This window comes from Calidris pugnax, unplaced genomic scaffold (genome assembly GCF_001431845.1).
Source record: "Calidris pugnax isolate Ruff unplaced genomic scaffold, ASM143184v1 scaffold133, whole genome shotgun sequence".
Lineage (NCBI taxonomy): Eukaryota > Metazoa > Chordata > Aves > Charadriiformes > Scolopacidae > Calidris > Calidris pugnax.
In genome coordinates, this window is record NW_015090977.1 from 1,180,146 (window position 1) to 1,204,609 (window position 24,464).

Here is a 24,464-nt window from a genome sequence, read left to right on the forward strand (position 1 = left end):
TCAGTGACAAGTCCACCCCCAGCAACAGGGAGCTCAGCGCAGGCTGGTTTGTTCTAGTTCCTGAGTATACGTGAAGAGGTATTTTATTAATTTTTTTTATGTAAAAACTGGCACTCTAAAGAATCCAACTGGAACTGCGTAGTCCTGAGGCAATATTCTTTGTTGGCAGTTTCAATGCAGAATTAACCAGCAAAGATGAAAGATTCCAAGACCACAGGAATTTTTCTCCTCATACTCACACGTCCTACGAAGGCGGCCAAACAACGCTCAAGACATTACATTGGTCTATTGACGCGCATGAATGTGCTTCCCCTCACATTCCTGTGCCCTGTGAAAACATAACTGAATGGAAGATTTCAGTTTGATCCCGTCCATCCAGGCCATCCAGGGGTAGGGACACACAGGATACGGCATCTAGAGAAGACCGGTCGGGCAGCGAGACTCGCGTTCACCATCCCTGCAAACAGCTTTGCGCTGTCCTTCCCGCCAGAGCCTTCCCTCACGCTCTCTTCTGTGGTAAGAAAGTCTTTTGGATCATTTTGCCCACAGGAGGCTTGGCTGTAAGAATCCAACGCAATTCATATTATCATTCACACGCAGAACAGAATTCACCTGAGTCTTTCCTAACTAGCACCTTTGAAACAGGCACCAAATGACTATCTATGATGAAAACCCATGACACTGAAGACACATAGTGTATTGACTGAAATTTAAAAGTACATGGAACAAATATTTCTTTTTATACATACACACATAAAGTAGAAAACTAAAAATATAATTCATTTTACTAGGTCATCACAGGTAGTGAAATAAAAAGTGCTACAGAAATGCATTACATAGTCCTTGGAATAAAAACCAAAACAAAACAAAAACAAAACCAACCAACCAACCAAAAAACTAGAATACCTTAAAAGTCTGCAATTGCATTGCATTTAACTTATTTTGTTCATTTTGGGAAGAAATACTGATTTCTTATTTTCCTGAAGTGGTTGAATACAGAAATTAATTTACTTTTAAATTGGAAGAGCTTCCACAGGGATAACTTATTTTTATGCAGCCAGATGCAACAGCGTGGAAAAGCTGACTGGGAAAAGTAAAGACCTTGTGACTGAAACAAACTCAGAAATATTCTCACAATTTCTGCCCTATTATTATATGGGAATGCATATATACATAGTAATAAATAAAGAGCAGTAAACACCATGTTATACCCTAGGGGTTACACACAGGGAAACAGATCGGGCAAAGCTAATGAGACCTGAAGAGGCTTTTCTCCAGCTCGGTGGGATCAAGCCTCCGATAACACTGACAGACAATACAAAAGCTTCAAATGTATCCAGAACATCGTTATTTCAAAACAATGTACTTCATTTAGTAGTCTTCAGAATTGAAATGCCTTTCTTTTCTCCGCGACAAGAACTTAACGTTTTTCAGTGTACAAAATGTTTCTCATGAGTTAGGGATTCCAAAGACAGCAGACTGGGATCACGATGATCTTAAATTTCCCACAAAAGGAAGAAATATCTCACATTTGACCTTTTTTTTTTCATCCAGTAAAAAGCTTAGAGCCAAGTTTGAGCAAACTTGGACAGCAACGGTTTTCGAGAGGCTCAAAACTGAACCAGTGAAATAGTCCATTTTAGTTTAGCTGCCTTGATTAAGTGGGTTAAAGTCATCAGGCCGTGTCACTGGAAGGTTTGTGTCCCAGCTGGTTACAGCTGCCTGAAACACCAACAAAGCTTCCAGCACCCACTGCTGATGCTTTTCACCTCCCGAACGACCACGTATCAAATGCAGCACAACTAAACAGAAGTTTCAGGCAAATCATCCATTTCTTCAAACGTATTCAGGGTGTTTTTGCTATTAGTTCTTGAATTATCTTGAACTTTGCTTGGATCTGCAAAAAAATGCATTATAAACAAAAGAGGATATGGTAGAAACTGTATATGCAAGATCAAATTTTTGCGCATCTATTTTTCGTTAAAAAAAGGTGTTTATTTAACCAGTAAGTTGTCAGTTTACTACCATATCTTTACAGAATTTTTTCTGTCTGCTCCTTTTCATTCTTACTGAAATATAAGCAATATAAATGTCAATTGACTAATTAACTTCAGAGCAAGTCTCCCAGGTCCTCATATGCCCCCGTGGTAAACTCTGAGGCCTGCTGCCAGAGGGACATCTGACACCTCAAAGTTGGGTCATTTTGCTGTTACACTTCCAACCCTGTCAGCAGATGGGTATCTTGAATTTCCTACTCAACATCCAGGAGGGGCAGTTTGTCATCTAATACATATCGCAAAAACATAAACATGACACTAGAACATCTAGGGTTAAAATCAGCAGACAGTACCTGGGTACAGTGTTGTCAGGCAAAAATCAGTCTGATTTCTTCCCAGTTTTGCAATGCTATATTTAACTACTTAAGACCAAACTGAACTTTATAACAACTTTTTCAAAATAATATTTTCTGTCTATTGGAAAGTTCTCCGGCCTTGTACCACTCAAATACCACTCGAGAATGTAAAACTCAGATCAAGCATAACTGCTTAGAGAAAAATAAAGAGGTAAAACCACCATGTTTTGGTGCCAAGATGTAAATAACGAGATTTTGTAACCAACCCTCTCTCAAAATCTTTAAAAAGAATTAACACCTCTACCATATTAGCCATGAGTTTCCCTAGCAGTAAAGTGTGGTTAAATATCTAGATTACCAGAGGTTATATTTTTAAAGGTATAAAACTATATCAAAGCATTTCTAAGGACAAAATAATTTCACAAATATGGTCATGTAAAATTCCGCAGTACCTGTTGGCCCTGGATCTTCATTAATAAATGAAACATGTGTTTTCCATTCGGTCCATTTCACTTCATTAATCCTGTTTACATTGTATATAAGTTGGGTTACTGTTATTAGCATGCATTATCTCCCAGTCACAGAGCTGCAACTTCCCCTTTTATTTTTTTTATTTCTTTTTGGGATTGTCAGACTTTACCATCAACACCTGCTTTGCTAGTACTAAAAGGCTGATGGTTTTTTACAGTGTCATGTACTATATGAAGATAAGAATAATATTATGACTATTTTATAATTTCACATGTTATAACTACAGTCTCAAAACTCACCTTAAATATTTTTTCATAAAACAGCATAGCAATATATTCTTTAATATAGTAATCAATTATCAATTTAAATATAATTACTCCTTAGAATATTACGACAGTGTCATTTACTGCAAGCAGACTTGATACCTGTATATTAAAAACATATGAAGTTGAAAATCTGTTTTGTTACCAAAAAATTTTCTACATAAAAAGCCTATACATTTCCCTTTTCTTTTAAACAATTGGTCACAACTGAAAAAAACCCAACAGATTTTTGTACACCTCATATAATCTATAGAGATGTAGAAATAGTTTAAAGAGGCTTTTGAGGAGAAATAACCCTGAAGGAACATACAGAGCAGAATTGATAGCACAGCATTCCAGCTTTGTTTACCTTAAACACACCCTGGTGTCATTCTCAGCCACTTTGCACCGTTCTCCCAGTTGGAATTTTTTCCTCAAACATTTTGGTAAGAACTTTTCAAATTCCAAAATAGTTCTGGCTCTCTATTAATAATAAATAGTAACAGGAGTATGGTTAACTGCATTCAAACTTGTCTGATTCATTGCATGTACAATTTGCAGGCTCCATGGCTCATGTTAAACCTCCATCCACCATCCATAACCAAAACTGACTCCAACAGCAGCAAATAATACAGCATCCCACTTATTATTTGGCATCTGCAAATAGGTTGTCCACAGCTTTCTCTAGTTAGCCACATCGCAGAGGGCAATCTTGGAGAAGAATCAAGAAATCTCACTCTAAACTCAGTGTTTGGGGTTTAACGCTAACACCTTTGTGCAACACCCTGCCAGAGGGACACAGATAACCTGCAGGGGGATGCTGCCCACCACAGAGAGCCACTCCAATCCTAATTATTACTGTGTTCTCAGTGACAGCGTGGGACTCAGCTGTCTAGACTTGGTAAAAGAGCAGACTCGGTAAGGTGTGAGGAATGGGAATGGACTCAGGCACTGCTCAGACTCAAGGGATGCAATAGCAGAGTGTGCTGTGCCACGGATTTCTGGGCAGATAACGAAACACACCTTCCTGGTGACGTATCGAGGGGAATGAAAGTCATAAAGGTACGTGACAGAGCATGAGGTTGAAAATCTGAGCCATAAGATTACCTTTAGCATACTTGTTAATTCATAGAATCGTAGAATCGTCTAGGTTGGAAGAGACCCTTGGGATCATCGAGTCCAACCATCTACCCTACTCTACAAAGTCCTCCCCTACACCATGTCCATCAGCACCGCATCTAAACGGCCCTTAAACACAGGGATGGTGACTCCACCCCCTCCCTGGGCAGCCTGTTCCAATGCCCTATCACTCTTTCTGTGAAAAATTCTTTCCTAATGTTCAATCTAAACCTCCCCTGTTGGAGCTTGAAGCCATTCCCTCTCCTTCTGTCACTAATTACCTGTGAAAAGAGACCAGCACCAACCTCTCTACAGTGTCCTTTCAGGTAGTTGTAGAGAGTGATGAGGTCTCCCCTAAGCCTCCTCTTCCTCATACTAAACAGTCCCAACTCCCTCAGCCGCTCCTCATACCATTTGTTTTCCAGTGATACCCCAATACTAACATTACTTACTTCCCTTATTTGTACACATATACAAATGGGGGCTATCATTGCTAATACCTAACCCATTTGGTCAGCATGATGTTACCCTAGGTACAGCTCAAGAGATCTTAGCCAAGGCATCTATACTTCCCGAAGAAAACTAACTCACAAACAAACCTGGAGTTTCCAGATGTGCTCACTCTCTTTTGAAATATCTTCCACCGTTTCTCCCATCAATGCAATCAGCATGTTCAAGAGAAGAACAAAAGTCAACACAACGTAAGTTATGAGGAGCAGAAGAAATAGTACAGGATACTTTGAATTTTGCTGGATCTCCAGATCACCCAGTCCCAGGGTGAGCTTAAAAAGATCCATCAGAACAGGTCCCAGACTGCTGTTGGAATGACGGCATTCGTTACCGTCTTGGCAAGTGTCAATCAGTGCAGCAAGAGCTGAGAAGAAAGCACGAGAAAACTTTAATCACAATAATGCTTTATGTATACATGGCATTTTATCCTAAAGAATTCAAAACGTCCTGCATCATAAAGAGCTAGAGCTGCCCAGCAACACACACAGCATCAGGTAGAATACACAGTACCAGGAAGCAGAAAGAGCCCAAATCCGAATGAAATTGCAAGCAATTAAGAAAAAGACAAATTACTTATCTGTTCAGATAGTCTCTGGACAGTTTAAATCTCTGAACATGTTTTTAATATCCAGAAGAAACCCCAACATGAGCTCTCATCATGACAACAGGGTTCTTATTCATAATAACGCTAAAAGTTTTACTCACACAGAGCATCAGTGCTTTTCTCCAGTAATATTTACCTACGCCAAATCCCAGCAAAAACACGATATAGACAACTAAAAATTTTATCACATCTTGCAGGATGACCTAAAAATTAAATTAAATATTTATCAGAAAGTAAAGCTGAGAACAGGTTTTACGCTTATGAATTCTGCAGGGATACAGGTGGGGAACACACTAGAGTATCAGATGACTTTGATTAAGCAAACTGTTGTAGTCTCACTGAGAAACCCAGAGAAGATTTAGGTATGATTTTTTTCTCTCACGGCTGAGAGCCTGGAGTGTTGTGTACTTCCAAAGGTACTACACACACTTCCAAAGGTGACTAATTCTGTACAATATAGACATTACAGCAGATGATGCAATTGAACAGTAGAACTACATTAGCTGAAAAAACACAAATTACTTACATATTTGATATAATAAAACACTAATTTTAAGATATAAACTAGTTTGATATTGAAGTTATGTAGTATATTCTGCTGAAATAATACCTACAAACTGCAAAATGTCAATATGAACTATAAAATACATCAAAATTGCTGGATATGCTTGATTGGGATCATACCATAATAAGCAAATGTCACAACAAGGCAGGTAAAACAAAAACAAAACAAACTTGCCTTTTGAATCATAACACTGTAAATGCCCATGGACTGGAAGCCTCTGGTGAAATAGAGCATATTGGCCCATCCGAGGGCCATTGCCAAAACAAGACACACGAGGTGTTCTTTGTAGGAAAACAAGTACAAAAAGACAGAGAAGATCACAAGCAAAGCTTGTATAAAACTGTTAAAAAACAAACACATGTATATAAAAGGGGAATTACTAGCATAAAACCAACAACATAATCGAAAAATATGAAAACAAGACTTCTTTGCTTCAATTCTAATTTCATACTGCATTCTATTCTCCCCTATGAACACTACTTACACTACCTGTACTCATCTATTTTATCAATAAGCTATAATGGTATATTAACATATTAGAATGATATTTATTAAAGCTTATTTTAATTGAACTTCTCCCCCCAAAACAGCTGGTCAATACAGATTTTGCTGACAAAGACATTAAGAATTCTTAATAGTATCTTTGAAGCCATTTAATTCAAGCTTTAGCTTAATTAATTCTTCGAATCATCTCAGGTTCTCCATGAACAAGGAAGACACTGGCAGAAGGTGTGATGTGCTGCAGCAGGATGCAGACCAGATTCTCAGCAGCACAAGATGGGTATCAGTGTGGTTGGAGGAGGAGGAAGAAAGGTAGAGTTAAGCCACCTCTCTTTTTATTGATTCTACAATCATGTGCTAGAAATGAGAGGGAATTGTCTGTGCTTTATCTAGGCCAGCTGATGGGATACTCCCTTCAGCCACCTGAACCAGCTTTATGTGATTTTCCCTTCCTGAAGGAGTCAAACGGAGTGTGAAACTGGGTTATTAACCGTGTTTCTTAAATGCATTTCTCTATATAGAGCTCTAAAGAGAGACAGCATCAGGAGAAGCTAAAGACAGTGCTGTACTTTGGAAAAATAAATCCACTCTGTACACACCAACCCCCAGTGTTGTTACTGACCCGTGCAGCATGTGTTATGAGAAAGCTGCATGTAAGATTATTCCCATCCCTCTAAAAACTGGTAAGCTAGAGAGAAAGTGAGCATCTGCTACAGGAGTACATCCTCTGTGACCATGAGATCGATAACCATTTTATATATAGTATAAAATATATGCATGACAGACTTACAATGCAAAGTGGAACCACGCATCAGAGAGAATGGACTGCAGGTCTGAGGGCCGAAGCAGAAAGATGGCTACACTCTGTGTAGGCAGATATACAAAATACAGAAATGGTAATAAGAGAAAGCAAAAGCCTCAAAATTGATTTTTCAAAATAATTTAAGTTGGTCTTCTAGAAAAAAAAAGACTACTGACAAGGTTTCTAGAATTAAAAATCTTTTTATAGGGCTGTAACTTCAGAGTTTAAATTCCTGTCATCTCTGGCATAATTTAACAGTTAGCTACTGTTTTTAATTCCTTATAGTATGTGGTAAAAATTATACTCTTATTTTTTCTGTTACAAGAAACAACAGCATCCTTAAAGTCAGTAATATGACAAAATCGATGTCATAGAAATATGAAATCTGACTTGAGAATTTGAAAGGAAAAACCCCTCATATTTGTTTCTCAGAGCAATAGTTATATTCAAATACATATCCAGGCTCATTCTGAATAAGTGATGTATTCTGCCACAGACTTTCAGATATTTCACATCTCATAAATATATTCCAAACATACCGCCAAGATCATAACCAGCATATTCATAAATCTAGAGAAGTTCTTTATCTATTTTGTTAATTGTTATTAAAAAGTCTTACCTCCTTTATGGCTAAAAATATTGCTCCTAACATAACCATCACCTGTCCCGATAACTGCAGCCATCCCACACCGCGGGTCAGCGCCAGGGGATAAGGAGGAGCCTGTAAGACAGGTCCGGAAGGAAGGACTGAGTCCTGCACCTGAAGGGTGGAAGGTAAAGGAACAGGAATCCTCACGTTTGTAGCAATCTGGGTACCCTGTTCCTTCACTTTCACTGAGAATTTTCTTCACGGTGGATTTGCTAAATCGCTCCCCTGACGTGTATATTTGAAATGCCAGAATTTTTCTTCTTAAAAGAAAAACAAAAAACTCCCCAAACTTTTAGAAAAATTTAACTGTCTTTGTATTACATAATTCTTTTTTGAGTCACTTTCACAAAAAGCAAATTTCCTCTATTACTGCTGATCTTCCTTCCAGATACAAAGACCAGATGTGGGAGAACCTGGTCTCTCTACAGCCAGATATCCTGATACCTGGTTTTGGTTTAGCATTTTAAATGCAATGCAGGAAATACTAATGCATTATAAAGCAGTGAAATTTGCCAAGATTAAGTTGCTGTACTCACTTGGTTTTCGTTAGGCCTGTGGTAGGAAACTAACGTTAGTGTTACATTGTATAGGAAATAAAAACAACATGACATAAAAAACATGTGTCGTGCAAACTTCTTCCATTTCATTCGCAGGAGTGAATTCAGAGGCTCCAAAGTCAGCATTTCGTGACGATTCTGTAGAAAAAAATCAACACAATTACGATTTGAACTCTCCGCCTGTAAGGAAACTGAGATTATTTCAGGCATAGTCACTTACAGTTGACAATCTACAAAATATAAAATTCAACTTGCTCCTGATACCAAACTGAGAACTCAAAATTACTGTTTTACAAGTAATTCAGTCAACTGTATAGGCTAATACATGTGAAATGAGTGTACTGCTTGAAAATATATATGCATTTTAGAAAAAAGTAACTTACTCCAATATTTGTATTATAGACAATAATTTCCAAGACTGAATTTTTTGTGGTGGTGTCTAGGTCTGTCAGATCATAAAGAGAAGATTGAACAGGACCGTAAGCCCAGTCTGTGAATTTTCTTGACAGGCTCCTGTTGGGTTTATCTCGTATCTCTCTGCTCAGGATGTATTTCAGAATCTAAAACATACAGGGTTCTTATTCATAATAACGCTAAAAGTTTTACTCACACAGAGCATCAGTGCTTTTCTCCAGTAATATTTACCTACGCCAAATCCCAGCAAAAACACGATATAGACAACTAAAAATTTTATCACATCTTGCAGGATGACCTAAAAATTAAATTAAATATTTATCAGAAAGTAAAGCTGAGAACAGGTTTTACGCTTATGAATTCTGCAGGGATACAGGTGGGGAACACACTAGAGTATCAGATGACTTTGATTAAGCAAACTGTTGTAGTCTCACTGAGAAACCCAGAGAAGATTTAGGTATGATTTTTTTCTCTCACGGCTGAGAGCCTGGAGTGTTGTGTACTTCCAAAGGTACTACACACACTTCCAAAGGTGACTAATTCTGTACAATATAGACATTACAGCAGATGATGCAATTGAACAGTAGAACTACATTAGCTGAAAAAACACAAATTACTTACATATTTGATATAATAAAACACTAATTTTAAGATATAAACTAGTTTGATATTGAAGTTATGTAGTATATTCTGCTGAAATAATACCTACAAACTGCAAAATGTCAATATGAACTATAAAATACATCAAAATTGCTGGATATGCTTGATTGGGATCATACCATAATAAGCAAATGTCACAACAAGGCAGGTAAAACAAAAACAAAACAAACTTGCCTTTTGAATCATAACACTGTAAATGCCCATGGACTGGAAGCCTCTGGTGAAATAGAGCATATTGGCCCATCCGAGGGCCATTGCCAAAACAAGACACACGAGGTGTTCTTTGTAGGAAAACAAGTACAAAAAGACAGAGAAGATCACAAGCAAAGCTTGTATAAAACTGTTAAAAAACAAACACATGTATATAAAAGGGGAATTACTAGCATAAAACCAACAACATAATCGAAAAATATGAAAACAAGACTTCTTTGCTTCAATTCTAATTTCATACTGCATTCTATTCTCCCCTATGAACACTACTTACACTACCTGTACTCATCTATTTTATCAATAAGCTATAATGGTATATTAACATATTAGAATGATATTTATTAAAGCTTATTTTAATTGAACTTCTCCCCCCAAAACAGCTGGTCAATACAGATTTTGCTGACAAAGACATTAAGAATTCTTAATAGTATCTTTGAAGCCATTTAATTCAAGCTTTAGCTTAATTAATTCTTCGAATCATCTCAGGTTCTCCATGAACAAGGAAGACACTGGCAGAAGGTGTGATGTGCTGCAGCAGGATGCAGACCAGATTCTCAGCAGCACAAGATGGGTATCAGTGTGGTTGGAGGAGGAGGAAGAAAGGTAGAGTTAAGCCACCTCTCTTTTTATTGATTCTACAATCATGTGCTAGAAATGAGAGGGAATTGTCTGTGCTTTATCTAGGCCAGCTGATGGGATACTCCCTTCAGCCACCTGAACCAGCTTTATGTGATTTTCCCTTCCTGAAGGAGTCAAACGGAGTGTGAAACTGGGTTATTAACCGTGTTTCTTAAATGCATTTCTCTATATAGAGCTCTAAAGAGAGACAGCATCAGGAGAAGCTAAAGACAGTGCTGTACTTTGGAAAAATAAATCCACTCTGTACACACCAACCCCCGGTATTGTTACTGACCCGTGCAGCGTGTGTTACGAGAAAGCTGCATGTAAGATTATTCCCATCCCTCTAAAAACTGGTAAGCTAGAGAGAAAGTGAGCATCTCCTACGGGAGTACATCCTCTGCGACCATGAGATCAATAACCATTTTATATATAGTATAAAATACATGCATGACAGACTTACAATGCAAAGTGGAACCACGCATCAGAGAGAATGGACTGCAGGTCTGAGGGCCGAAGCAGAAAGATGGCTACACTCTGTGTAGGGTATTGTTACTGACCCGTGCAGCGTGTGTTACGAGAAAGCTGCATGTAAGATTATTCCCATCCCTCTAAAAACTGGTAAGCTAGAGAGAAAGTGAGCATCTCCTACGGGAGTACATCCTCTGCGACCATGAGATCAATAACCATTTTATATATAGTATAAAATACATGCATGACAGACTTACAATGCAAAGTGGAACCACGCATCAGAGAGAATGGACTGCAGGTCTGAGGGCCGAAGCAGAAAGATGGCTACACTCTGTGTAGGCAGATATACAAAATACAGAAATGGTAATAAGAGAAAGCAAAAGCCTCAAAATTGATTTTTCAAAATAATTTAAGTTGGTCTTCTAGAAAAAAAAAGACTACTGACAAGGTTTCTAGAATTAAAAATCTTTTTATAGGGCTGTAACTTCAGAGTTTAAATTCCTGTCATCTCTGGCATAATTTAACAGTTAGCTACTGTTTTTAATTCCTTATAGTATGTGGTAAAAATTATACTCTTATTTTTTCTGTTACAAGAAACAACAGCATCCTTAAAGTCAGTAATATGACAAAATCGATGTCATAGAAATATGAAATCTGACTTGAGAATTTGAAAGGAAAAACCCCTCATATTTGTTTCTCAGAGCAATAGTTATATTCAAATACATATCCAGGCTCATTTTCTAATGCAACAGCATCCTTAAAAAGTCAGTAATATGACAAAATTGATGTCATACAAATACCAAATCTGGCTTGAGAATTTGAAAGGAAAAACCCCTCGTATTTGTTTCTCAGAGCAAGAGTTATATTCAAATACATATCCAGGCTCATTCTGAATAAGTGATGTATTCTGCCAAAGACTTTCAGATATTTCACATCTCATAAATATATTCCAAACATACCGCCAAGATCATAACCAGCATATTCATAAATCTAGAGAAGTTCTTTATCTATTTTGTTAATTGTTATTAAAAAGTCTTACCTCCTTTATGGTGCCAAGATCATAACCAGCATATTAATAAATCTAGAGAAGTCCTTTATCTACGTTGTTAATTATTTGTTATTAAAAAGTCTTACCTCCTTTATGGCTAAAAATATTGCTCCTAACATAACCATCACCTGTCCCGATAACTGCAGCCATCCCACACCGCGGGTCAGCGCCAGGGGATAAGGAGGAGCCTGTAAGACAGGTCCGGAAGGAAGGACTGAGTCCTGCACCTGAAGGGTGGAAGGTAAAGGAACAGGAATCCTCACGTTTGTAGCAATCTGGGTACCCTGTTCCTTCACTTTCACTGAGAATTTTCTTCACGGTGGATTTGCTAAATCGCTCCCCTGACGTGTATATTTGAAATGCCAGAATTTTTCTTCTTAAAAGAAAAACAAAAAACTCCCCAAACTTTTAGAAAAATTTAACTGTCTTTGTATTACATAATTCTTTTTTGAGTCACTTTCACAAAAAGCAAATTTCCTCTATTACTGCTGATCTTCCTTCCAGATACAAAGACCAGATGTGGGAGAACCTGGTCTCTCTACAGCCAGATATCCTGATACCTGGTTTTGGTTTAGCATTTTAAATGCAATGCAGGAAATACTAATGCATTATAAAGCAGTGAAATTTGCCAAGATTAAGTTGCTGTACTCACTTGGTTTTCGTTAGGCCTGTGGTAGGAAACTAACGTTAGTGTTACATTGTATAGGAAATAAAAACAACATGACATAAAAAACATGTGTCGTGCAAACTTCTTCCATTTCATTCGCAGGAGTGAATTCAGAGGCTCCAAAGTCAGCATTTCGTGACGATTCTGTAGAAAAAAATCAACACAATTACGATTTGAACTCTCCGCCTGTAAGGAAACTGAGATTATTTCAGGCATAGTCACTTACAGTTGACAATCTACAAAATATAAAATTCAACTTGCTCCTGATACCAAACTGAGAACTCAAAATTACTGTTTTACAAGTAATTCAGTCAACTGTATAGGCTAATACATGTGAAATGAGTGTACTGCTTGAAAATATATATGCATTTTAGAAAAAAGTAACTTACTCCAATATTTGTATTATAGACAATAATTTCCAAGACTGAATTTTTTGTGGTGGTGTCTAGGTCTGTCAGATCATAAAGAGAAGATTGAACAGGACCGTAAGCCCAGTCTGTGAATTTTCTTGACAGGCTCCTGTTGGGTTTATCTCGTATCTCTCTGCTCAGGATGTATTTCAGAATCTAAAACATGAACAGAGTCATTTGTGAGCAGATGCCTTCTTCATGCAAAAGGAGAAAGCACACGGACATTCTTGCCAAACCCCCATCTTTTAAGTATCACATTTGCTCCAGAAGTGCAAGTCAATGTATTTGTAACTCTGTTATTCAGTAAGCACTGTGAAAGACAACAGACATCTAGGGAATAAATAATACACTATTTTTAATGCATCCGAATTTTCTGCCAGAGACATTTTTCTAAATGACGAAAGCACAATTTTCCATAGGTTCACATTATATCTTCCTTTAATTTAATCAATTACTTTCTAAATTATCCCATTGTCAATTATTTACCACAATGCAAGGAGTTATTTATGAGAGCCAAATTCTACTGCAGCATAATGGAGCAGTTCTAGTGAGTTTTCTGAAATTACTCAAAGATTGTGTAAGTGTACTATTGTAATAAATGCAGAATTTCTGAGTTCCTGTACAACAGAAGGGTTTGCAAGGCTGTTTTTAAACAGCACGTGTATTTTGTACAGAAAGGGGTTGTTAGAGGGAAACCTTGAAGGGCAGAAGCAACATTGCGATAGAAATATTTGCTTGTATTTTGAACAGAATTAGCTTACCAAATGTTATTGATGCATAGCACAGCATAGCCAGCATGGAAAACTACATGTATTCAGACGTTAGTGCTCTGACATAGTTGACCTTGACTCTTTCTCCATGTTTCATTTCTCTTAGATGCTACTAAAATAATACCCACCTCTAATTTCCCAGTTTTTGCAGCCAATTGTAGTGGTGTCAAACCATCCTTATTCTTTGTTGTTTCCAAATTTCTCTCTTTACTTTTCAACAGAATCATGTCATACATTCTGACCACAAAGTCATTCTGTGTTTTGAAGTCCTCTGCCACAGTAACTAACGCATGGAGGATGTTGTTTCCTCTGGAATCCTGAGAAGCAATATTAGTCCTGGTATTGTCCATTAGCAGTTGGGTTATGTCGGGTTGGTTGGTACACGCAGCCAACGCCAGTGCAGTTTCACCTACAAATTTACAAAATATAACGTGTGTTCATGCTTTATTACAATGCTTTATGCCATTTTTATATCTCATGATGCGAATTTTCTAATCTACATTCAGTTACAGTAATGATTCACACTTGCCTGTCTTCCACACCGTCTTAATTGTTTGGGTATTCCTTCCTACCTTTTCCAGAGAGATCGCATTTCCACTTACCAAAATAAAAGCCTTCATGTTTATGTTTGGGATTAAAGAAAATTCCCTGAGCATGAGCATTGACATCAGCTCCTTTTTCTATAAGGCTCTGAGTGATTTCATATTGTCTTCTTTCAATGGCAATATTTAGAGCAGTCTGGCCTGAAACAACAGACACAGGTATTTAGCGTTGAATCTCTTAAGCAGATTATGAAACATTAATGATATTTCACAATGGGTGGCACCAGTGATAATGAATAAAAGTTGTTTTAGGAATTTAAACCATCATTAAAATGTTTGAAGAAAACATTACTTTTATGGATGGTATATTTAACCATATACCTGAAAATGGTATCAGATGGCAATACCTTTATATGCCTCTTCTGTGTAAGCTGCATTGATAAATCTCTCCAAAATACCATTTTCTTCTGCAAAGGAGAGCAGCATATTCACTATCTCATTTGTGTTTTGGTTGATGTTCAGCAGAGCCTTCATCAGACAAGTTTTGCCAGTATCTGAAGCTGTGAATTTTTTCATCAGATAATCTACAGGAGTGAATTTTGAGATTAGATCATCATTATTCATTAAAGTGGATGGAAAATAATTCTAATCTTTTAATGTTTATTAGGGGTGGAACCTGACATACATATGTGAACATAAATTACTTGCCAAACTATTACTCCATCCTATTCACTTCGTATGTGAGCCATGGATGCTTGGTGAGACGATGCATTCAGAGATGTGGTACTAATTAATAAAGCAGCCTATGCACTTGGTTTTTCTTTTGGACATCCCATTGCCACGGTAACTCCAGACAGACCCAGAACTCTTCCCTAACTTCCCTGCCTGTTCTACCATGGTGCAACACACCACACACCCCCATCTATGCTGCAATTTCACTGCACTTTGGGTAGAGACAGTGGCTTAGAGTCTCCTGCTGCAAAGGGTGGTGTAGGAATCATTATAGGAACAGTACAGATGGACCCTCCACGTATCATAAACAGGAGACAAACACCCTCCAGTGTTGCCCCGAGGCAGCAAGGAGGTGGCTTATCAAGTACCTTAAGCTTTCATTTAGAAATAGGAAATATGGCATGCATTAAATTGCAAATCCACAGGCAATTAGTTGCTGCACAGAGATATTTCCCAGTTTTAGACTGCACATATGCTGCCAGAAAGCTAATAATCTCCCTTCAGGTAACTCCAGAGCTTACCTGGCACAGTCATGTTCGTACACGCGGTCGATCTTTCCTTCAGCTCTGCGAGCAGACACTGCAGTTCTTCTGTGTTCCCCTCAGATACTGCCCGAAATATGTATCTTTTCAGCTTCTTCCGGGCACTGGTCTGTTCGGGTCCTTGTGATATATTAGCACTGAATTATAAGGAATAATAATGAAATCGCTGATTCAATGTACTGTGTTTTATTTTATTTTCTATGTAAAAGGAAAAAGAAATACAATTACTTGTCCTAGACTACAGACACTTGCCCTGCTTCCATACATATATCTTGGCATAGATCTCAAAATGTTTCTGCAGGTTGCTTATTTGCACAGAAGTGGCTATTAAGAGAGTTCTTATAATAAGAATGTACATTTTAAAAATTATTTTGTTTTGCATTTTTTCCAGTTTATCCATCCTTCTAAAACAAAGTCTAAGAAATACTTCTCTGCTTTTCTTATCTCTCCACAACTTGCTGCCTTCAGTTCCTGAGTTCCCTGATGCTGCTCTCCAGCTGCACCCCTCCCACTCACAGCAGAAGATCATATTTAACCTCACATCTTCTTACACAACTTTCCTGATCATACATGATTCTGGAATAAGAATTATTTTATACTTTACCCCCAATCAGAAATACTCCTAGCTGATTTCCTTTGGAAGCCTGTCCATAATTAGCTATCTCTCTTCCCTTTCTACCGAAATCAACTACCATGACTACTAGTCCTCAGAAATGTTAAGCAAGTACATTTTGTTGATTCTGTCAAGCTAACAGGGGCCATGCCTCACCTCTAAAATAACTATTTTCTGTCTTAGTCTTACAAGAGTTTGATTTTGAAGGAAGAACGCATTGTATTCTTGCTAAAGAATATTGATGTCTAGTTGTGCATGGTGTTTAGGTCCCATGTTGTCATCTAGGAAACAGACATTATGTATGAAGAATCCTCACACTAAAAATGAGATCTGAGAAAAGCAGAGGTCAGAGTTGCTTATTTCAAAATTCAATTACTAAAGAATTGAAATGCATGCACACAAATGACCTCGTTTCTAAAACATAGCAGGCAAAATAGGTAATATCCCACCCTATCATAGACTTAATCCATTGAAAAATTAGCAAGAGATACTTCATGTCTCCACTCACCAACAACTGTCTACATTAGGGCTATATTCAGTTGCATCATCCTGAAGAGACTGTGGGGAATCCATATCTTCCCCGTTCCCAGACGCACTGTAGAAAACAGAAGCGGCGTAAGTGCTAAGTCAGGAAGACACTGGATGACATTTTAGCAAACTGCAGGAAGAATCAGTCAATACTAGGAAGCAGTATCTACAGTAGAGCTGAAATTAGTCTGATCTGACATTGTGCTTTTAAATCTGATTATTTTATCTCCCCTGGGAATTTTAAAGTGAGTGGTAACATTAAAGAGACCCACAGGATTTAATATATTTATTATATATAAAAAAATAATTAAAATGCAACCCGTTGTGTGTTATTTCATTACAGATTCTGAAACTGTGGGAAGTTTTCTTCTTTTTTTTTTTAAATGTTCACTGCTTTTTATGCAGAATGCTTAAAGCTTTACATTCTTCCTTTTCACATGCTTACTTTGTCATCTGCCACAAAGGGAGTGCTAAATCAGTAACTGGGCATGGGTTGCAAGCACACAACAAACATGATTTACCTAAAGATTTACTGCACAGGACACCGTAGGCAAGTCAAGAGCATTTTGCAGCTGACCTGAATGGAAGCTTCAGCTAAAAGAAATTGAGGACTGGGCCCTAGATACATATTTATGTAATAAATTTAAAGGATTTCAATCACCTTGGTATATGTAATTGCTGTATGTGATCTCCAGATATTCCTGAAAGCAGAGCTGACTTTAAAATGAATTCATTGTAGTTTTTCTTACTTGTATTTTTGTTTTCTGTAAGGTTCAGATTTGATAAACTACCTTGGGTTAGTAACTTAGGGAGCCTGAACTATTAGTTATTGACAAAACACACGTATGGAGAGTAATGCAAGGATTCGGTAATGCAAAGCTTATGCATTGCTCTGCAGATACTCCCTTCCCTTTGAAATACAGCTGGTAGCTCAGAGTCCATTCTTATTCAGTCCATCACTTCTCTGCAGAAAACCATGAGGAATGTGGTGACAAAGCCTATGTGTGTCTTGTGCAGGTTTGTCTCTTCCTGAATGAGGGAGAAATTTGGATATCTCTCCTCTGAAACCAAAATAAGACTCAGCTAATTCCAGAGAGCTGACCAGATGTCCATCAGACATAAAAAACTTGGCCATTCTGGGGTTATGCTAGATTTGATACATATTTCCCATATTCATAATTATTGGCTCTTAGTACCCCACACATTTTTAAAAATTAAGTGCATCCTTCCCAGTCATAATTTTTCTCTATTCATTCAGCAGAAATGGCTGCCTTGAAATATTTCAGACTCAGCATCTTCATGTTATTTGATTGTTAATGAGCAATAGAGGGAGGATGTCAGCACACAGCCAGGAATAGGGTTTGCTAAATTAAGCTGTGGTCTTCACGCAGTAGAAAATACACAAATGGGTGCATGGAATTTGTCCTAACATATCATAAATAGGAAGCTAAGATTTTTTTTAAAAAAAAGACAGTATTGATTTTCAATTTATTAAAATCTGAAGCCTGATTTATTCAATGTATATGACAGCAGTAGATAAACTCAAAGATAAGTCATCTAGCAACAACTGACCTCCAATGGAGTTCTGTCTTTGAAGTGACCAAAAGCTAAGAAAAGCCACGTGAAATTTTAGCTATGAAGTCTAAGGAGAAATAAGGAGTAGCTACTGAAAAGAAAATAGATATAATTACATTATGACTATTGCATATGCATCTGTAACTTACCATGGACGAATATTTGAATCCATTGGTTTTGAAAAGACAGGGGGAGATGTATTATTTGGAGTCGCATTGCTTTCAAAACCATCAATCTCCAGAAAAAAGTGTGAACTGTTGAACACAGTGCATTTGAAAATATTAGTTTAAAAAAGCAAGCTCAACCATCACATAAGCAAAACTCTACACGTACATGGCTAGAACAAGGTTGACAATTTATATTTTCTGGCATTATACCTAATAGGACACTGGAACAGAGGTTTATCTACTTTCCCCTGGGGGGATCTCAACTTCCAACACTGTGCCCAGCACTTTCATGTTGGCAGACGGGCGAAAGATCCCAAGATATTTTTAGGATACATGGCATCAAATCCCAACATGTCTAAGCAGCTACCCCAGCAGCCTAAAAACAACCTTGCACCCCACGTCTGTGCAAACAGCTAAATGTAAGAGCAGACATTGAGCAGATGTACATATATGCCTCCCCCCATGCACGTGCCTTTTAATCTACTGCATTCTAGTCCCTATTTCTCCAGCCAGGAGCCGTCAGGATGGATCATTTCAAACCCATCAGCAGCGATAATGATTAAGTCAGAAAGTTTGAAAGGTCACATGTTAAACCACATCAGGCATTTTCACCACCCAGGACTGAATGTGTAATCTTGCCAGTCAGTCCATGACATTTAACTATTTCTTTTTCCTATAAATAATTATTTATATTTATATTATTATAATAAATAATTATTTCTAGAGAAAAATAAATTAAATTTGAAACAACACAGAAAAGGGAACATGAGAAGAATAGGAAGATTTCGCCCTTTAGAAGCCTGCAGAGTTGAGAGACAAAATCAATGGCCTGGTATTACTAGATCTGATTAAAATATTGCTTCATTTCACCAAAGACAGAGGAGTTCCAGTGGTGGATACAGCAAGTCCCACATGGCCTATTGTTCAGAAACTGTCTTACATTTCTAAAATGTTTCAGTAGTCACCTGGAAAAGGTTTCCAATTCACATAATATTTATGGTTTAGTCCATAGGGTTTTTCTTTTTTTTTTTTTAAACTGCATCTTCCCCAAAGAATCCTGTTGAATTAAAGTATACACACTGATGCTAGAATGCAGTATATTAGGACACCTGAACAACCTAATGATATCTGGTAAAAATATCATTATCTAATGGCCCTAGTTCATCTCATTTTCCAACGTCTTGGTGATCCAAGCGTTAATTCACTGTGTGTAGTTGTTTAAATTTAAGTGACCTTTGAACATTTGAGATGTGCCTGTGAATATATTCTAAGCAGGCAGCAAGTAAAATGCCACTTCTGGTTAGCAGCACTGTGTCCCTGAAATCACTCAGGGGGTGCTCTTCAGAGTACAGGAAAAAACTAGACAGAAACAGGACCTTTGCCATCACTGATGCCACACTTGCCAGATTCACAGCTGCTGTAAATCACTGTTGTTTCACTGGGTTCTGGACCCGGCAGAAAGACTAAGGAGTGGAAAAAACATGTGTTCATCCCTGACCACGATGCACAGGAGTTGTCCCAACAGGCATACTGCTGCAGGAGGCCACAGTGAGCCTCCAGAAAGCCAGAAATGCCACTCTCTAGGCTTTGCTGGACCCTATCACCTGCCCTTGTCTCAGCATCAGTGTGTTCATGCTGAAGGTTTTGGCATCCAATAGATGTTCATCAGCTGTGAAGTGGCCCTTGTTTTGGAGGCTGACATACCTTACCTATCCTGGCACGTGGGTTATTTGGGGATACCATGGGAAGAGAGGGAAAAAAAAAAAGTCATCACGCAAAAGCAGCTGGAGAACTGCCAACAAATGCCCAAGTGCTTACGTGGCCGTGGTGCACACTCTCAGGACACTGCCCATAAGTGTAATCAGTCTCTGACAACGTTGGCAGCACTCCTCCCAGCCCGCCTGTCGGTTTTCCTGTTCCTAATTATACACTGTTCGTCCACCCAAATACCAGGACCTTCAAGAGTGGGAAGTCATTGTCTTGTCAGAAAGTGCACATCACCCATACATTTTGTCAAGTGAGAAATGCCACCCGTGGAGGTGCAGCAGCTGCTTCGCAGAAAAGGAGAAGGAAGCGTTTTTGAAGCAACAGAAGTACAGCAGCACAGAAACGTGTAATTAATAGGACACGTTAAACCTCTGCATTAAAATTCACGTGATCTTCATTCATTATATTACAGGAATGTTGTGGGCCACACCCTAAGCTCTTGGTTGAGAGGTGGGAAAAACCCCAAAGTTACTGTTACTGATGCCACAAAACTGAATGGGAGATACAAGCTGAGGTAATTGAGGGGTAGCGTTTGCCAGTATTTGTTGTAACTACACAAACTACTCCTAACTTTCATGGAATTCCTCCTTTTTGAAGTAGTATGTGTATTGTGAGCTGTTTAGACACCTCATCTCCCCCTTATAAACCAACAAGCTTCTCCTTTTGAATTTAATGACAGGAAGACAAGTTGGGCCACCCAGGTAGTGGGTCTCAAATAACTAATGACACCATCTCTGTGGAAAGTGACTCCTCTGATTATTAAGAATTATAAATGGCAGAACAGCCACAATTGCTTAGGCCTTCAGAGTTTCAAAAATTGCCATAATAGCTAGTAATTAGCCATAGAGTGAAAAGTTTATGAATGAAAATTCATCCTCGCTCTACAGTTGACTTCAATAGCATAGTATCAGGGATTAATTACTGCCTATATTTCTCCATTCATATTAAATACAAGCCCTTAATCCTTGTATTAATTCTCCAGCATCAATAATGAATGAAAGCGAATATTGTATAAAATGAAACAATGAAGAAATCTTGTTAATCAGAATAATGAAAAATAGAGTGAATTCAGGTTTCTGTTTGTGGTGGGATTTTTCAAACCCAGCCCTCATTTTTTAATCCACCTCTGCCTCTCCGTGATCTGTCCCGTTCCGATGTGAGGCTCAGTTTGAAATGCTCCCTTTTTTTCAGGCCAGCATCTCTTGCAGAAACCTGCTATATCCTGCCATGTGATCGCTTTAAAAAGATCACTCTACCTTCTCCTCTTGAAACTGACCATCATTAGACCACACTCTTATAAGCTTATACAGGTACATCCAGTGGATGCAGAAAGCCCAGCTGATACAAGACACAAAAGACCTGGTGGACAAGTCTGATGTCTCTAGGATTGGGTTAAATTTGTTCTATTAGGGCAAACACATAATATGTGTTTATCAGGATTCTCTTCCACTTCCGCACAGCATAAACACAAATTTTTTGAAGGCATCTTGTGTTCATCAGGTCCCTCTAATTCATACATACAGTGCAAATCAAGATGTTAGTGATATTTCAGTGCAAATCAAACGGAGTTTTAGTATTCTAGACTGAGCTCAAGTCCTACCTTTTCTTTGTGGGAGTGCTTTCAGTCGGCTTTTTCTCTTGCTGGTTTGAAGGGGGAATACCAGATGGATTTGTTTTCTTGCCCATTAGTGGAACAATTTCGTTGTTATCTTTAATCATGTTTCTGCAGTAGACAGATTCACAGTACTTAGCTCCTGTTCATTTGAAGAAAGTTTAGTGATGAAATTACCTGTTTACAGTCTCTTCACATATAAACACACAAATCTTGACATTTTTTCAAAGTTTTCCATTTTTCAGTTATTAAGTACATACACACCATTTTATGTGTCAAAGCTGGAGGTTTATATTCATGACTGATTAAATTACACTCTAAGAAAAGCGCCATTAAAAGTGATACCATAAATCCAGGAGAACGGTAAATTCAAGCGTGTGCCTAAATTAAACTGAAGGGAGCCTGTCAATCACAAGGACAGTGTGTTATTTAGAGAAACAAAAAGAGCACAAGAACTTTTATAAGTAGCCCTAAAGTTTGTGCATATTTACAGTTAATCTAAGTAGCCTGAAGATAACTTCAGAAAAGTGGTAAATTCCAGGAAGATCTGTGCAACGGATACAACGTGTGAAGGAAGGTTTCAGATGTGAAGGGAAGTGAACATAGAAAAAGCCCTGAAATGTTTCACTGCATTAGAAGAGCAGAAACAAGAGAGACAGACTCTGAACACGATGCCCAGGCTGAGCTCATCAGGGACTTTTGTGTCCTGGTGACACTTCCCAACATTTCTTCAGGGAAAAAGAAAAGATCGTGCTTCTGCTGGATGGGATCAATCACCACCACGACACAAAAGGATCTTAATGCGTGTTATCTGCTTATAAACACCCACAACATGAATTCTGTAAGTAATAATGAATAACTATCTTCCTATTTCTCAATATAATACTCAAGGGCATCATTTTAAATCAGCAAGGATAATTTGAAAGCGAGAAGGTGAATTGAGGATACTTTAAAATTCACTGAATGTAAAAATACTACTTTTTACAAGGTGATGGGCCCATTCCCAAGGAAATCAGGGGAATGCCCTCCGTACCCAAGGACAAATCATAAAAATCACTTGCCTGCAAGTTTGAACAAAACGAACTACACATTTCCCTAGTTTGGATGCATTTTCTAAGAATTCATATCATAACTTTCATAGAAATAATTTATAAGGAGCAAATATGATTTACTTAGTACACTTGCATACAAAGGACACTGTAGCTTTGACTGCAGTAAGTGCATGAAAGAACTAAACTTGGGTTTTACATATTTGAGGTAGGAAAAAGGGTTTTGTCTGTGCCTTTGAAAATGCAATTCATGTAGTCTTCAGACACATGTATCAGAGAACACTCTGATAAACATTTCATCTTAACACAGCTAAAACAAATTACTTGTCTTGCTTAGTTCATAAATAATTCTGCTATTTACTTCTTACCAAGTACTTTAAGAACAGACAGCAGTTTATGAGCAAAGATATTTCCCATCCAGAGGAAGAGGCAAATTCGATACTTGACATAAATCAAATATAAGGGGACTAGAATAAGATGGAGATGGGCATTAAATATCTTCACAAAATAAGTGACTTTAAAGAAAGAGAATAGTTGGAAATGGACTAATAGGTCAAAAAGTATGTCAGCAAAAAGGAGTTACCAGGTTGAGAGGGGCACAGCTGGTAGGTGTGTAAAGTTGGAGGGGTCAGAGAGAGTGGTAGGAAGAGCTGGCAAAATAAAGATCAAGATTAAAATCTCTAAAGCACACAACAGAGACATGGAAGAGCCTCTCATTTGTGAGCAATGTTGAAGCTGCTCAGATATGGCAACATGTTTCTGCGTGGGCCATCTGTGGTGGGAGGAAGTCAAAGCCCCATCTGCAGCCAGTTTTTACTGCAGAGATTTTAGCAATGACTTGAGAGCAGGCTACACCATTTAGGAGAGGTGAAAATAGTCAAAGATAGGATTGAAGCTGTATTGGGTGATGAAGGACTATTGAACCATCAGTAATTTAAGAAAACAATTTGGGAAGGAAAAATGGGAAAGATTCACTTTTGTACTCATGGACTGCAGCTTTCAAAAGCACACAGGAGATTTGACTGTGTAGTCTCAGCTACAAAGACTATTTTAAATGAGATCTCGGAGTCTGCACAAGTAAATAACTGCAGGCACAATGGCAGAAGTACCTTGCTACAGTGCTGAGGTAGTGTCTGTTTCTCATTTTTAATCACGATTAATTGCATGCTTAGATGAAAACTAAGCTAGGACTTTTGACAATATGGCCTACAGAGCTCACTTCTGTTTTAACTATATCCATGCAAATGTCATGGGGCTTAATGGAGCTTTTTTATGCTTATCAGCTTTTTCCCTTACCCTTTCTTAGGGTTAGTTTAATGACTAGCTTCTTTCATCGTCATCTTTCTGTGCACTATCGTTCTCTGTAATCTATGACATATAGAGAAAAACAGTGCAACAGTGCTGAAGAATGTCAGATCATAAGTAGTGTAGCTTACATGACCTGATATGGAGTGTCTTCTTTTGTTGTGACTATTTTCTACTCCCATTATCGAGTTAATTGTTACTTACAGGCCACTAGAGAAGTGGCTTATTTGAAGTGGGCAGTGAGACAAAAATACTGTGTTAATTTATAGTATTAAGAATTACTTTGAAGGGGATTCTGAGGACACTGAGAACTTAGTATCTCACCTCTAGA

General features: G+C 38.0%; 1 protein-coding gene across 1 annotated transcript; it reads right to left on the bottom strand.

Annotated features, from left to right (window-relative positions):
- Positions 1–920: 920 nt before the first annotated feature.
- On the bottom strand, positions 921–21,886 carry TRPV3 (transient receptor potential cation channel, subfamily V, member 3). The gene is made up of 17 exons (XM_014952989.1): positions 21,768–21,886; positions 18,383–18,487; positions 16,639–16,725; positions 15,497–15,654; positions 14,651–14,827; positions 14,304–14,444; positions 13,830–14,110; positions 12,911–13,087; positions 12,507–12,665; positions 11,941–12,042; positions 11,064–11,137; positions 9,682–9,847; positions 9,079–9,145; positions 4,845–5,119; positions 3,497–3,609; positions 2,806–2,876; positions 921–1,897 (listed from the first exon to the last, which is right to left on the bottom strand). The coding sequence occupies exons 1-17, from the start codon at positions 21,884–21,886 to the stop codon at positions 1,803–1,805; spliced, it is 2,367 nt and encodes a 788-aa protein (XP_014808475.1). The 3' UTR covers positions 921–1,802.
- Positions 21,887–24,464: the final 2,578 nt, after the last annotated feature.

Excerpts from the sequence above, each read along its gene's own strand:
- TRPV3 (XM_014952989.1), bottom strand. The coding sequence starts at position 21,886 with ATGATTAAAGATAACAACGAAATTGTTCCACTAATGGGCAAGAAAACA. Across the intron at positions 12,666-12,910 it reads TCTATAATACAAATATTGGA|AATCGTCACGAAATGCTGAC; the intron begins GTAAGTTACTTT and ends TTTTTTCTACAG. Across the intron at positions 12,043-12,506 it reads ACAGGCCTAACGAAAACCAA|GCTCCTCCTTATCCCCTGGC; the intron begins GTGAGTACAGCA and ends CCTGTCTTACAG.